Below are 16,434 nucleotides of genomic sequence, written 5' to 3'. Positions count from 1 at the left end.
CTTCCAACTTTATGCCCTTGAACTTGAACACTGCCAGCTGCCTTCACTGTGCTGGCAAATGGTGAGAGGGCCAACTCCCTGAGCATGCTACTGGAAGGACCCCTGGGTTTCAAGCCTGCCCACCTGAGACTGAGCAGAGCCTGGACCAGTGGTGACCATGCCCCAGCCTGGGCACCTTGAAGAGGAAGATCCTGTCACTGTGGTTGCTGAGGCTGGGCAATTGCAGAAGCCACCATGGATGGGTGGGCCTGAATCTGGGGCTCCTATGCTTCTCAGGGTGAACCATGTAGGGGGACCTGTTTCCACCAACTTCTTGAGAAAGTCATTTTATAGCTTCTTTGGGCTCCTGTCCAGTTCTGGGGGCAGGGCTGGAATGGCTGCTTTCTGCTGGGACTAAGGATCAAGTAGGTAGGCCCATATGCATGTGGCTTGGTTACAAAAAACACCAGAGACTTCATGGTAAGTACTTGTCCTGTTTTACCCACTTCCACCCCTAAAGTGAAGAAAACCAAGACTTCTCCATTGCCACATCCCCACCTTTGACACTGAAACAGCCATCTGATCCGTCTCATGTCAGGATTCTGGGGGACAGTATAAAGGGTCTTGAATTTCATCTGAGAGTTCATAGTTCAATTTTTCCTCTCCTCATCTCAAAGTCCCTGTCTTAAGACCCTTTCTCTCAATATGGTCCCCACAACTTGCTGAAATGGCTTTAAGGAATACAGCAACACAACACTCAAATCCCTGGTGCTCTTGCCCACACCCCTTCCAGGGAGAGTGCTCATCCTCAAAGCCCATTGGAAGCTCAATCTCTTCTTTAAACCCCTGCTCATTTCCACCCAAGGACCCAAGGTTCCCTGTTCTGTTATCTTTTGTGAAGGTTGAATAAAAGAAAACCATTGAGGCAGGCCCAGTCTGTCCTGAACCCGCCCATCTGCCAGGTGCTGACCACCTGCCTTGGCATGTGCTGAGGACCCTGCAGGTGTATTTCCCCATCTAGTTTCCTCCTACCTCTTCTCAGATACCTGTCAATGCTTCTACACAAGCTTCAGGCCAAAACTCAGCCCACATAGTGTGATATTCAAATACCTAGGAGCTCAACGTTTGGGAGTACAGTATGTATACAATGTGGACTGACTAAATTCAGTTAATTAACATTATATGTAGCTCACACACAAAAAAATACAATTTTATCTGTCAATTTAAAAATAAAAGATTTTAAAAACCCAAGTGCTTCAGGTGTTGACTCCAGTGCCTGCTGATCTCACAGCCAGGTTCCTTGCCAGTCAGGGCCTCTCCGTGCACCAAGATTCTTTACGGAGACCCACAGGCCTCATTTTCCAGCTGACCACCGAGAGAAGTTTTAAGGAGAGAAATGTTCAGGGGGTAGTTATACTGAGCAAGTATTTTCTGTTCCTTTAGACAGAAAGGGAAATGATACTTTTCCATTCCAGCCCTTTAGGTTTGTGCTGGCTCAGAGCCTGTAGGAGCCAGGACCCTTAAGGTCAGTGACTGATGCCTTAGCAGTGGCCAGGGAGAAGCCTGTACTCCCGGTGGTGGGTCCTGCAGAGCCTGGAGGCTGGTTTGGTTCAACCATGGTTAAGTTGATCCCTACAGTGGCTGGTCAGTTGGGGACTTGAAACCAGTGGTTTATGTTCTTATACCTGGATTTATTTAAAACTTCCACCCAGCCCACATTCCTAGTATTAAGGATTAGCATTCATGAAGAGTCTGGGAGGTCCTCTGGAGAAACTAAAGCACCATAGGGGAAGACAGAGCTCTTCCTGTTGCAGAGTGAAGGGGGCTCAGGCTCTGTGCAACCTGTTTCTAATTAGTAACTATGCTGCTATTAGCTGATCAGCTGTAAATCACATATCAATAACTGTCTCATTTCTCATTTGAGGACAGATGGTATCAGATCTGATCATCTTATCTCAAAATGCAGGGGAAGGCCTCCCCTGGGACTACTTGCCTTGAACTTTTCAGTCCTGTCTGACCTGGGAGGTTTTCAGGCCTCTTTTAGGCTATTTTGAAGTCACAAGTGTGATTCTATCCGAGGTTATCTATAAATGACTGTGGCGAGCCGCCACGCCGCCATGACAAGATGGCGCTGGTTTCCGCTAAAGCCTGAGGTGCATTCTAGGTAAACAAGCCCATTTTTGGTTATGCCAACTGTTGCATATGGGAGCGCCTATGAGCAAAGGCCATGTGGCAGGAGTAGATTGGTTATTGCAAGAGTATAAAGGTGTACGAATTCGGCTCAAGGAAGTAGAAGAAAATCCATGGTTATATAGTAATAAGGTCCTGATTAAACTGCTGAAGGAAGATTCCTGTGTCGTGCTTTCTTGCGGGTGAGGGACACGACAAGTGGTGCTGAAACCCAGGAATCAGAACTTTCAGTGGTCAGGGGGTGCACCGGTAAGTACCACAGGTAAGTGGGGTCCACACATAGTGGGACGCTCCTCTGTAGATAAAGAGAGAGCGGGGATCGACCTTGCATAGTCGATCAACAAAGAAAGATATTTTGTTTTCATTTTCATTCTGCTTGCTCTGAACGCTGCTTTCATTATGGGCAATTCTCCATCTAGTTCATTAATACAGCCTTTAGATTTTTTGTTGTGCTCCAAAGAGCTCAAGGTCAAACGCAGTACTTTACAAACATTCATTGAAAGAATTGATAAAGCAGCCCCATGGTTTGCTGTCTCCAGAAGCTTGACTCCTGCCAGTTGGGATAAGTTGGGAAGAGATTTGGATTTCCTTCAGGAGCAGGGACAATTGGAGAAAGGGGTGATACCGCTATGGAAATTAACAAAAGGATGTATTCTTGATGGTAGATGTCAGGAAGCTATTCACAAAGGACAGGAAGTTCTTGAACAACTACATGAGGAGAAGTCCGAGGATTCTATGAGTACTTCCAGTAAACATAGTGCAGGAGAGCAGGTTTATGGAGCTATTCCAAAGAGGAGACTATACCCAGATTTAAAAGCCCTTAGAACACCAGAAGAAACAGGGGAGTCAGAATCAGATGGTGATGAGGAAGTGAAAGAGCTAACGAAGCACTTATGGAAGGTGAGGTTAAAAGAAGGGGGAACTAAGAGGCAAAAAGATTTTAGACAGAAGGAATGTGAGGAAGAACAGGAACCAGCTCTAGCCTATGATCCTCTGCCATATGTGGGAGGGGTTCCAGGCACGGGTAGAACTTTTAACTCTGCAGCTTGGAGGGCTGCCCATGTAGAGTTGGGGTTTGCCTGTCCTGTATTCCAGGACAATAATGGGGGAAGATATCAGGAACCCATAGACTTTAAAACGATAAAAAGTATAGCAGAATCTGTCCACACTTATGGTGTGGATGCTGCTTTTACTATTGCCCAAATAGAGGGGCTTAATAGATTCTGCATGACCCCCTCGGACTGGGCCAGTTTAGTGAAAGCTTGTGTTTCCCTGGGTAAATATTTAGACTGGAGAGCCTTCGTCTTAGAGGGGGCCAATGAACAGGCTGCACGCAACCAAGCTATGGGCAAACCTGCCTGGGTTGTGGATATGCTTCTGGGGCAAGGTAGATTTGCCAATCAGCAAACAGGCTTCCCATTAGAGGTTCATGAACAAATTAATCAGATCTGCATTGTTGCCTGGAAAGCACTTCCTAATAAAGGAGAAGTGCGAGGTAACAACAAAAATTGTCCAAGGCTCCACAGAAGCTTTTTCAGATTTTGTGGCTAGACTGGTAGATGCAGCAGGGAAGATCTTCGGGGATGCTGATGTAGCTATGCCTTTAATCAAACAATTAGTATATGAACAATGTACAAGAGAATGCAGAAATGCTATTAATCCATTTAAAAGCAAAGGCATAGAGGGATGGATGAAAGCTTGTAGAGAAATAGGTGGCCCATTAACAAATGCAGGTTTAGTCGCTGCCTTCCTTCAACTTTCTAACAGGACTTCCTCTGGAAATAGGAAGTGTTACTCTTGTGGACAAGAAGGACATTTCAAGAGAGAGTGTCCTAGTAAACATAAGGCAGAAAGGACAAATAACGCTCCTCCAAATCACCTCCCGGGGGTGTGTCCTAGATGTAAGAAAGGAAAACATTGGGCTAATGAATGTAAGTCCGTGAAAGATATCCATGGCCAGTTTATTGAAAAGACTGATTCAAAAAACGGCTGGAAGGGCCCCCGTCCTCAGGGCCTGCAAATATATGGGGCCACAGAGGAAGTAACCAGGCCGGACGAGTATTGGCTGTCTCTGAGACACCCCAAGAGCCCAGGAGAGCCACTAAAGGTTCCGCAGGAGTTGACCTCTGTTCCACCACCAGACTCATTTTAACACCTAAAATGGGTGTTCAGGTGATTGACACTGATTTCAAAGGATCTCTCCCACAGGACACTGTAGGTTTGCTCATTGGGCGAGCCTCTTCAATCTTACAAGGTCTTCATGTCTTTCCTGGAGTGATTAACCCAGATGCGGTGGGTTCTGTTAAAGTCATGGTGGAAGCTCCAAAAGGCATTGTGTCCATCTCCCCTGGAGATCAGATTGCTCAGCTGCTCTTGCTGCCTAGCCTACATAAGCATTTAAAGCTGATGCCATTAATAGAACTAGTGAACAGATTGGGAGCACAAAAGGGAATAGTGCCTATTTAACTCTAGATTTGAACACACACCCTTTGTTAACTCTAAACGTTGAAGGTAAACCTATCCTGGGGTTAATGGATACAGGGGCATATCGTAGTATTATCTCTAAAAAAGATTGGGCTAGGGGGTGGCCAGTCCAGACTTCTGATCACTCACTCAGAGGGCTTGGATATGCTCAAGCTCCTCAAATTAGTTGTAGACCACTTTCCTGGCGAGACACTGAGGGGCATGCTGGACAGTTTATTCCCTATGTACTTGACCTCCTGTTTTCCTTATGGGGATGGGATATCCTGAGTGATATGGGATATCAGCTCAGTAATATTTACTCTCCAGAGTCTCGTCAACTGATGTTGAAAATGGGATTTAGACCTGATCTAGGATTAGGAAAAAACTTACAGGGGAAGAAGTGTCCGGTGCCAGCCAGGAAAGATACGGATGGAGAGAGTTTGGGTTTTTCATAGGGGCCACTGAGGCACAGATACCCATTACCTGGAAAACGGAGGAACCAGTATGGGTGTCTCAGTGGCCTTTACCCTCTATCAAGCTGGCTGCAGCACATGAATTAGTTCAAGAGCAGTTTGATTTAGGACATATTAGACCTTCCACATCTCCCTGGAATACTCCAATATTTGTTATCAAAAAGAAGTCTGGTAAATGGCATCTGTTACATGATTTAAGAGCAATTAATGCACAGATGCAGATAATGGGTCCAGTTCAGAGAGGCTACTTTCCACTATTCCAGATCACTGGAGAGTCATGTGTATAAATATTAAGGATTGATTCTTTTCTATTCCACTACATCCTCGAGACTCAGAGCGCTTTGCTTTCACCCTCCCAGCCTGCAATCATGAAAAACCTGATCTCCGATTTGAGTGGATAGTGTTGCCTCAAGGCATGGCTAACAGTCCTACTTTATGTCAGTTGTTTGTTGGTAAGACACTTGAACCACTCAGGAAGAAGTTTACAAGGTTAAAATGTATTCATTACATGGATGACATTTTATTAACAGCTGAGTCGGAAGAGCTGCTTTCTGAAATCTATTCTGAATTAATTTGGCTTTTAGAACTGCGAGGATTACATATTGCTCCAGAAAAGGTTCAAACAGGAAGCATAGTAGACTTTCTTGGAGCAAAAATTTCCTCACAAGGTATTGCTCCCCAGAAAATAACTATTAGGACTAAGGATCTTCACTCATTGAATGATTTCCAAAAACTGCTAGGGGACATAAATTGGATCAGGAGTTATCTGCATATTCCCAATGTTGATTTACTTCCCTTATATGACATCCTTAAAGGTGACCCTGATCTCTCTTCTCCTCGGAAATTAACTCTTGAGGCCAGATTGGCACTCCAGAAGGTTGAAAATCTATTCAAAATGCCAGTCTTACTAGATTACAAGAAGATAAGCCTGTGCAGCTTTGTGTATTGCTCACGCTCAGGCAACCAACTGGAGTTTTATGGCAAGAAGGTCCATTGTTGTGGATTCATCCACATGTTTCTCCTGGACGTTCTTTAGAACATTGCCCTGATGCTGTCGCCTCTTTAGCTCTACTTGGCATTCAGCAGAGTATTCAGTTTTTTGGCATTCTTCCAAACTCTATAATTACTCCCTATACAACCAAACAAATTCAAATACTCAGTGCTACTTTGGACAATTGGGCCATCTTGAGATGTTCCTTTCCAGGGGACATTGAAAATCATTTTCCCTCTCATCCACTCCTTGCATTTGTTAAGGAACATCTGATTATATTTCCTAAAATAACATCTACTGTTCCTTTGTTGAAGGCATCGAATATCTTTACTGATGGTTCTAAGACAGGTATAGGAGCCTATGTTATTGATAGTCAGTTCCCCATCCAACATCAATTTGAACCAGGAAACCCACAATGGGTGGAACTACAAATTGTCATTAAGGTTTTTGAGAGTTATCCTTTTCCTTTTAACCTGATATCAGATTCTAATTATGTAATAGGAGCACTTAAGGTGTTGGAAACTGTAGGTGCTATCAATCCTAACAACAAAGTTTCATCTTTATTTACTCAGTTACAAAATTTGATTTTGGGCCGTTCTGCACCCTTTTATCCTGTACATATAAGAGCTCATATGGCTCTCCCTGGACCTATTGTTAAGGGAAACGCAAGGGCATATGCCGCTACCCGCACAATTTGTTTTCTTTCTTCTCTTGACAGTGCTCGAGACTTTCATAATAAGTTTTATGTTAACTCCCAAACACTTCGTAAACGCTTCTCTATTCCTCGAGCAGAAGTGAGACAGATTGTTTTAGATTGTTCCCATTGTGTTCCATTTCATCATCTCCCTTCTCTTGGTGTTAACCCCCGAGGCTTGCGACCTCTTACGGTTTGGCAAATGGATGTAACTCATATTGCAGAGTTTGGTTCCCTAAAATATGTTCATGTCTCAGTAGATACCTTCTCTGGAGTTATGCATGCCTCTGCTTTGGCAGGAGAAAAAGGCCATCATGTCATCTCCCATTGCCTAGAGGCTTGGGCAGCCTGGGGCCTTCCATGCTCCTTGAAGACAGATAATGGGCCAGCGTACACTGGTCAACAATTCACCTCTTTCTGCTCCACTATGGGAGTGTAACTGACTCATGGCTTGCCTTACAACCCCCACGGTCAGGGAATCATGGAGAGAGCTCATAGAATGATTAAAGAACTTTTGCAAAGACAAAAAGGGGGAATAGGAGCAAGCCGTACTCCTAAAGAGCGTTTGTCTCTGGCTCTTTTTACCATTAATTTTTTAACTTTGGATGCACATGTTAATTCTGCGGCTGACAGACATTGTTCGCCGCCTGCTCCCCCTTCCTTAGGGAAGTGAAGTGGAAGGATGTGCTTTCAGGCCAGTGGTATGGACCTGATCCCGTGCTGATATGGGCACGAGGTTCTGTTTGTATTTTTCCACAGGATCGAACGGAACCGCTTTGGGTGCCTGAGCGACTCGTGCGTAGGATACCTGGGAGTCTGTTAGCCTTGTCTTCAGCTAAAGGTGTGAAGGAACAGAATGAAGAATCTACTGATCCTGTGGTGTCTGGTCCTGATGATCCAATGGGTCAGACAGAAGTCAGTTTCTAAGATAAGGCTTTGGGCGGTTACTCGGGCATGGCCGATACCCATGCCGATCCATGCTGATTCCAATATTTTGCCAACCCTTTTTGCCACCACTTGTGAGATGGAAATGCCATGTCATGATCCTGTCTACTGAAACCTCCATCTTTAATCTTACATCCTTTAATTTGACTGAAGTTTTTTGTTTCTCCCTTCATAGTAGCAGTCAACACTGTGTGCCTCTGCTCCTTAAAAATGTCACCTCCTGGGACAATCCCTTGCGACATAACAGCATATCCTTAAACATACTGACTTCTGCCCTCATGCAGGTTTCGCAGGAATTGCAGTCTGGATCTGGTGTGGGAAATAATAGTGGAGTGGTAAATATCACCACCCTGGTTACTGTGAGTACCGGTCATGTTCCATGGGCAAGGAAAAATGCGACAAATGCCACATGGTATCTTGCTTCATCCGTTTGTACCCCTTACAAAAGCTTCCCCCCAATATTTACTCATTGTCAAGACAGAAATTGGGATTATAAAGAGGTGGCTCCGGGATTCTCTATATCTCCATCCCTTAAGAAGTTTTCCTATAATTTCACAAAAAGTGGTACCTCTACCGGATCGGGGTGGCCCTTTTATCAGTGACTGATAGATAATCGGGCGGGAGCCACGGCTGACATCTCTGCTTTAGCCTGATTAAAAGGAGGCAATTTCTCTTTGCATAATGCAACAGGTACTGTCACGAAAGGTATACAGAGAGGACATCGACTAGGAAACTTGTTGCATAAGGAGCTATATAACGCTACTCTTCCCCCTGCTCCAGTATGTTTAACCCCCCCTTTTCTATTTCTATTATCAAACAGTTCGGAAGTAATTTTAAATTGTTCTAATGACAATATTACCTGCCTGCTTTCAGAGTTTTGGAATGGTAGTGAATCTGTTGCTGTGATTGTAAAGGTACCCACCTTTGTACCTGTCCCAGTGGAGGTCAATCCAGATAATTTTCCGTTGGTGGACCTCTTCAGAGAAAAGAGAGACTTTGGCATTACCACAGCCATAATAACTGCTATTGCTGTCTCTGCTGCTGCAGCCACTACCACTGCTCTAGCCATGACCAATCATGTTCAAACAGCACAAACCATTAATCAAGTCATACAGGAAACTGCACAGGTGCTAGAATCCCAGGACCACGTCAACAGACATATCTTATCAGGGATCTTGGCGGCGAATCAAAGAATTGATTTACTACAAGTACAGTTGGATGAACTTTTCAACATTGCACAAGTTGGATGCATTCGGAATCATAAACACATGTGTATAACTCCAGTAAGATATGAAGAAGCAAAGAATCAAAGCCACTTGATTTCCACCTTTCTTGCAGGCAACTGGTCCCTAGAAGCTGAGAAGATGATGAATCAACAATTATTGCAGATTGCGATTTTAAATGACACCCGTGTTGAGCCTGTTACTTTGAGTCAGTTTTCTAGCTGGCTCACCTCTGCCTTTAGTTATTTTAAAGAATGGGTTGGTGTGGGAATCTTTGGATGTATTTGTTTTGCAGGCACTTGCCTTTGCCTTTGGCTTATTTACAAGCTAAGAATGTGTCAAGCACATGAAAAGGTGGTGTTAATTCAGGCTGTGTTGGCCATTGAGCAAGGGGTGTCACCTTCTGTGTGGTTGGCTAATCTGGCATGGGAATAAGTGGCATTTTTAGTATATCTCTGTTAGAGTTAGAATTATCATTTATGCTAGGTGTCTGCAGGGTACTGTTGTAATTACTATGTACATTTCTTTGAGGACTGTGTATTTGCATCCTGGGGATTTCTTGTACTAATTAAAGCTTCAATTGTCTTGTAACTTCCACCTTTGATCTTGAGCTATAACAATGATGTTGGAGGAGAGAACTGTTACTGTGTGCCTTGTGTTCATTATGATGCCCCTGTATTCTGCAGCATTGGCAAGAAGGGTGATGTGTTTTCCTACCTCAGGCCTTTGCAGTTGCGTAAGCTGGATAAGCTCCCCCACGTTTGGTTTTCCATACCGCTATGTCTTCATGGACGCAGAATGTGAGGCAATGCACTGCACTTGAGAGTTTTATTTTGAACCTCAAGGAAGGCATGCCCTATTGCATGTGGGTTTGATGTCCACATCCCACCCTACGAAAAAAGGCATCGGCTTAGGTGATGTCAGGCCCAGAGAAGGTGCCACTCTGGGACTGACGTTCACTATCTGCCACTTTTGCACAGTAGGATAGGGCCTCTACCTTCACCTGTGTTCATAAAATAAAGAAGGGGAAGCTGTGGCGAGCCGCCACGCCGCCATGACAAGATGGCGCTGGTTTCCGCTAAAGCCTGAGGTGCATTCTAGGTAAACAAGCCCATTTTTGGTTATGCCAACTGTTGCATATGGGAGCGCCTATAAGCAAAGGCCAAGTAGCAGGAGTAGATTGGTTATTGCAAGAGTATAAAGGTGTACGAATTCGGCTCAAGGAAGTAGAAGAAAATCCATGGTTATATAGTAATAAGGTCCTGATTAAACTGCTGAAGGAAGATTCCTGTGTCGTGCTTTCTTGCGGGCGAGGGACACGACAATGACAATTGCAGCGCTCAGCGTCGCTGAATGCAGTTAACACACCTGGGCAGCTAGGTAGAGCCAATCTGAATATTAAACATTAGTAACTACTACATTACTTTATGATTGCACCGTGAACAGAGCCTTTGACTTCTCTCCCTGCACCTCCGTGATGTGTCACCACGTGGGGAGCACTGAACTTGGTTCCCCTGGGATCCTGGGAGGGGCAATCAAATGCAGAACCCCCTTCCCTTCGTCTAATTTTGGGTCCTGGGGCCTGGGAATCAGCATTTTGACTTTGTAAAAGCCGAGGCAGTCTTTCCTGCTTCTGCTGGCAAGAAGGGGGGCCGCGCTGGCTGCAGGGGGTGCAGCAGGCCTCCTCGCACGCTCCCTGGAGAACCTAGGGCCAGGGTCCAGGAGTCGGAAAGGGCGGGCGGCGTGGGGCCCACACAACCATCCGGAATCCTCCTCCAGGACTCGCCTGGAGTCCAAGAAGGAGGCTCCAGACCTCTGGACAGAGGCCTGGCAGTGCAGCAAGACAGCACCGGGGTCTTGGCGCGCTCCTCCAGAGTAGGCTGGCTCTGCCGGGCTGGCGCCGCCTGCGGATCAGAAGGAATCGCACGCCACCTCCCGGGTCTGGGCAGCCGCATTCCGCGTGGTACAGAGCCCCTGCGTGTACCTTCCTGTGCGTCTGCACCGCCTGGTAGGTGCGAGCGCAGGGGGCGGGTCCCCAAGAGCGAGATGAGAAGGGCTGACAGACCCCTGTCGTGCGTGATTTCTTTAAGGTCCACCAGGTCTGCCCCAGTGAGCAGCAAGCTGAACAGAACGTTCGTCCAGGGGACGCTGCCAACCTGAAGCAGGGTGGGCACAGGACTGGCTGTCTGCAAGACCTGGCAGAGATCCTGGATGGCTGATCTTTTTGAGCCTGTGCAAATGAACTAGGTCTCAGTTCCTTGTTTGTAAAGTGAAATTAATGATATTCATCTCCCGGTCTAATTTCTGCATACAGAGAACGTGGCACTGGGCACTCACTAGATGGCAGGAATGACTGCATCAACGTGCAAATTTCAACAGAAACTAAACTACATTGGCCAAGGTCTGTCCCCTAACCTATAGATTAGGATGCTGGCCTGCTCATTTTTTCTTAAATTGTAAAAAGCCATTTTGGACGGGCAATAAATTATCAAGTTATGATTCGGAGAGCTGTCTTATTCTTTGCTGACTACCCCTTTCTAGGCAAACTCTCAGTAAGATGTTCTTAGGAATACTTGGGTTGATTTCTAAGTGGAAAGTGATGACATAGTCTCTCAGTCACAGCTCTTTCAAGGTGGGGACTGATCTTAAGGTGGGAGGAGCTCCGGTGAAATCAACTGGGGATAGGGAAAAGGGAACCCAAGTTAGATCAGAGGTTGGTGGAGGTGGGGAGATCTTTATTCTGCAAATCTGGGGAGCCAAGCAGTTAAACTTCCTGAGCCCTCTAGCAGTTAAAATCTGATCAATCAGAAGAATCTGCATATTAGAGCTGGGAGGGTGTTGACCAATGAAGCCTTTCTGTGAATCAGAATTGTTCTTGTGACTCCCTCACTGTAGAGAAAGTGAGAAGCTGGACTTGGGGAAAATTTGAGAGAGATCATGGGAGATGTTTTGGGAATTGGCTGGACACCCTGAGTTCAGTAGCACCTGGGTGCAGTGGGTCCATGAATGCAGGGGCTACAGGGAAGTGCTTCTGGTTGGGTGGGTGGGGAGGTCTGCCTTTGGGTATTGGGGCAAGTCTCTGGGCTTGCCTTCCCAACCATCATCCTGCTTGCCACCACACCTTCTGTTGGATATGCTGAGAATGCCCCTGTCTCTGGGGCCCTGGTGACCCTCTGAGTTACCTCCAGTCTGCCCAGGCTGACTGGAAGTGTTTTAGCTTAGAATTTAACAGAATTTGTTCTTCTTTGTAGGCTTTAAAGATTGGTGCCCTTTTGGAAAAATGAGGCCTCTAAATCCTGGTGTGACAGGAGTAGGATTTGCTGTCCTGAATCAAGTCACTAAGCTCAGGTCCTGATTCCTCATTGGGGGAAACTACAGAGATGGAAACTTTAAAATCTGGGAGCAAAAAGAGGGTCCTTCCCTCCTGGATGACATCCCAGATGACTGAGAGGAGGGTGGTGCCAGTGAAGACCCCCAAGAGGAGGAGAATGGCTGCAGGGTCAGTGGCAGCAGGTAAGCCAACCTCTGGTCAGGGCACTCCTGGGGAAGCTCAGGAGTGAAGAGTGCCTCTTAGTGGCCTCAGGCCTGTGGAGTGGGCAGAGTGAGGTAGGTGGAATTTCCCTCCCAGTCTCTGGAGCTCTTAGGAAGGGAGCTGAGTAGTCCCCTCAGAGTTGGGTGCCCTCCTCTGGCCCTGTGTGGTTGAGGTCTCCAGTGCCAGAGCCTTGACTGTCAGTACACGTAGGGTGGGCTTGGGATACTAGCCAAGCTCTCCAAAATGCCAATTGTCAAAATATTAGTACCTACATTTACAACAGAAATTATAACCTCAAGTGGGCAAGTTCAATGGAGCCAGTCACTGGACTTCCTGAATGGTGCCTGCTTATCCTATGGACAGAGCTCTGGGGACAGATGGATGAACAGCAAGAAGTCAGAAACCATAGGTGGGTTAGTTGAATGATGGAAAAGTGGGGGAGGAGGGTCTTCAGGGGGCCAGCATCATGCAGGAGGGGACATCTCTGCCACTCTTAGACAGGCCCAGGTCCTCAGCATCCTCCCCTCTGGATCCTCCTTCTCTGCCCAGCCCCCCTTTGTGATTGTTGAAGGCTTTTTAAATGTGTTCATGCCTTCCAGTCTATTTCAGTCATTTTGGCCTGAAGGCCTGTATCTATGCTTGTCCACTATGTGTGTTTCAAGGTGTGACTCTCAGGAGCTGGCCTTGTCTCCAGTCCCAGCCTCTTATTGCAAGTTGGTGGAGGGTAGGAGGCCCTGTGCTTGCCACTGGGTGACCAGGAAGAATAAGTCATGTTCCTGCCCCAAGGAAGGCGCTGTTGTGCTCATCCCTGGTGGGAAGGCCAGGGATGCAATTCTCTTGATCTTATTTCCTTCTTCCTGTGAGCCTGGAGACCCTCTGTCCCCATTTGTGACTTCAAATCTTTGTTTCAGAACCCCTGCCATGAAGACTGTGTACTGCATGAATGAAGCAGAAATGATGGATGTAGCTCTGGGGATCCTGATTGAGGTAAAGTCAGCTGTGTCCCTTTCTGCTCTTATGACCAGAGACTTCAAGGACAGAAAGCAATCCAAGGTCCTTGGTTATTGTCAGGGATTCTGCTTCTGTTAGCTGGCTTCTTCCATGTGTTTCTTCCCTTGTTTTTCCCACATCCATGCTGACCCTGGCCTTCCACATGTGGGGTGAGCCTTTGGAACTATATACCTGGAACAGGTGTGTGTGAGGGACAGCATGCACCATGACTCTGTGTTGGTATGTGGCAGGGACACAAAATGTTCACCTGATTGTGTTCTCAGAAAGGTCTCAGTTGGCCAAGATCCTTCCCAACTTCTGCACCTCTCTTTAGCAGAATGCTGGAGAAGTCATTGGCTTCCTGAAGTAATAATCAGACCACCGTACAGTTGTATGTGCTGTTTTACACAGTGTATAAATCCAAAATATGGTAAATGATTGGATGATATTCTAAAATGCAATATTTATAATATAACACAAAACTGAAAAATAAACTAAATATCCAATAATAGGTGATAAGATGATAAATACTATGCTGCAAAAATAGTTGTATAACTAAAAAGACATAAATATTGAGTATTCTTTTTAAAAATGTGAAAACCATGCAAAAGACAGTAAAATATGTTATATAATTATAGCTTTCAATTTTGTATGTAACATTATGGAATCCCATTGCATTATTTTTGTACTTGTAAAATTAAGTGGATCAAGCAAAACAGTGAATAAAGAAGGACAATTCCTGAAAGATTAAAAGAAAGATCTGTGTACAGGCTGGCCTTCAAAAAGGAAGACTTTTCCTCTGAGGAAGAAAAAAGAAAATTTTCTTCAGAGAGAAAATTCAGAGGAACAGAGGTGCCTACTGCCATTCACCTAATGAGAGTGGTATAGGTGAAGGGTGATCTGAGGATCCAAAGAGAGTGCAGGAAGTCCAAGGAAAGTACTGGGTAGTGGAAGCAGAGGATGCATTTAAGGATTTAAAGGAGTTAGGGTCCCAGTGAGGTTGGATGGTGGTTATGACATACGTGCTGAGTGTCCATACTACAGTATTATTCAAAATAAATTAGATCCTATTCCACTGGAAGGACTAGACACAGGTTTGTATATACACAAACATCTAAAAATGCTTATTCAATGCAGAAGGCCAAGTGAGGTGGATTTGGTTCAATGAATGAAAATGGGCTGAATCACTGATCAAAGGAAATTATTTTCAGAATGCACAATATAGTAATGGATAACTATAACCTTAAACATACTGAAAGAATATATGTATATTGTTGGGATTCTTAATATGAGTCAACATTGTAAATATCCCTTTGTTAGTAAGGTTATTACTCCAGTCAGAAATGCATTCAGAACAGACTGAGATATAAAAATATATTTCTGCTGAATAAGGTGACACTCAAGTGCTTCTAGATACTTAGAGAAGCTCTCTAAAAAGAAAGGCCATGGCACCAAGTGATGGGTTTGAATGTCTACTCAAATGTCTGCTCTGCCTTATTGGGATAACTGATCTGTTAATTTCCTCATTTGTAAAATGAATAATAATACCTGCCTACTAGGGTGTTCATGAAGTCTAAATGGAACAATTTATATAGAGTACTCTACAACATTTATATACCAATTTTATTATCTTTTGAGACTTGCCACATATTACTTTGTATCATGGATATCTTTATAATTCTTATCCCTCTACTGGCTCATGGTGTAGCTCAATGATTTAGTTTCCTGGTTATTACCAGTAGCTCTCAATGGTTTCTTTCCATGGAGAAACTTTGAAAAAGTTAAATTGGATATTAAGAATATAAATTAGAGCAGGGGGAATAACTAGTGGTAGAGCAGTTGCATAACAGGTGGGAGGCCCGAGGTTCAAAGCCCAGCACCATAAAATAAAATGACATTAAAGAAATAAAGTAAAAGAATGAAAAAGACGAAAAGCATATACTCTTCTGAAGAAAAGATAATATACTCATTTAAATGTAAATTAAATAAAACAAAATACTGGACAAAGTTATAAAATCTAAGACCTAGTCTTTAGTACTTCAAAATAAGATTATAACAGAAACCCATGCACAATAACCTGGATGAGCAAAAAAATGTTTAAAATATTGATAAGGCACTCTAAAAACAAAATCTTCTGAAGGCAAAGCAGTACACAGGGCAGGATGGTGCACATCTGTAATGGTAACTATTTGGGAAGTTGGAATATGGCAAATTTGAGGACAGCATCAACAACTCAGTGAGACTATCTCAAACTAAACAATGAAAAGGGCCAGGCATGCAGTTCAGTGGTAAAGTGCCCCTGGGTTCAATCCCTGCTATGAAAATGTAATTTAAAAGGAAGAATTAGAAGTATACTTCAAACATCCTTTCTGAAAAGTTAATTCAACAGCACTGATTGCTTCTTTGTTATTTCTTTTTTAAGGTCTTTTTAAAAAATCTTATAGACTGCATTTTAATTTATTGTACACAAACAAATGGGGCACAACTTTTTGCTTATATGGTTGTACACAATATAGTTCACACCATTAGTGTAACTATATATGTACACAGAGCAATGATGTCTATCTCATTCCCCCATCTTTCATATTCCACCCCCTCTCATTTCCCTCTACATAATCTAAAGTTCCTCCATTTTTCTCTTACCCCCCACCCCCACCACTATTCTGTATTATCATCCACTGATCAGGGAAAACATTTGACCTTTGGTTTTTTGGGATTGGTTTATTTTATTTAGCATGATATTTTCTAATTCCATTCATTTAACTGCAAATGCCATAATTTTATTCTTCTTTATGGCTGAATAATATTCCATTGTGTATATATACCATAGAACTTTGTTATTTCCAGGAAAAGCCTCCTATATTACAGTAAAATCATCAAATAGCAGTCCTGAAAGATGTCTATGCAAGTTACAAGGTAAAGAATCTAGTGTCTAGGCAGGATGCAGTAGAACC

General features: G+C 44.3%; 1 protein-coding gene across 1 annotated transcript; it reads left to right on the top strand.

Annotated features, from left to right (window-relative positions):
* Positions 1 to 12,338: 12,338 nt before the first annotated feature.
* Positions 12,339 to 13,579, top strand: LOC124973333 (cell cycle regulator of non-homologous end joining-like). The gene is made up of 2 exons (XM_047537309.1): positions 12,339 to 12,457; positions 13,402 to 13,579. Exons 1-2 carry the CDS (start codon positions 12,339 to 12,341, stop codon positions 13,577 to 13,579), a joined length of 297 nt encoding a protein of 98 aa, XP_047393265.1.
* Positions 13,580 to 16,434: the final 2,855 nt, after the last annotated feature.

This window comes from Sciurus carolinensis (assembly GCF_902686445.1).
Source record: "Sciurus carolinensis chromosome 14 unlocalized genomic scaffold, mSciCar1.2 scaffold_125_arrow_ctg1, whole genome shotgun sequence".
Lineage (NCBI taxonomy): Eukaryota > Metazoa > Chordata > Mammalia > Rodentia > Sciuridae > Sciurus > Sciurus carolinensis.
This window is presented reverse-complemented; position numbering and strand designations above follow the sequence as displayed.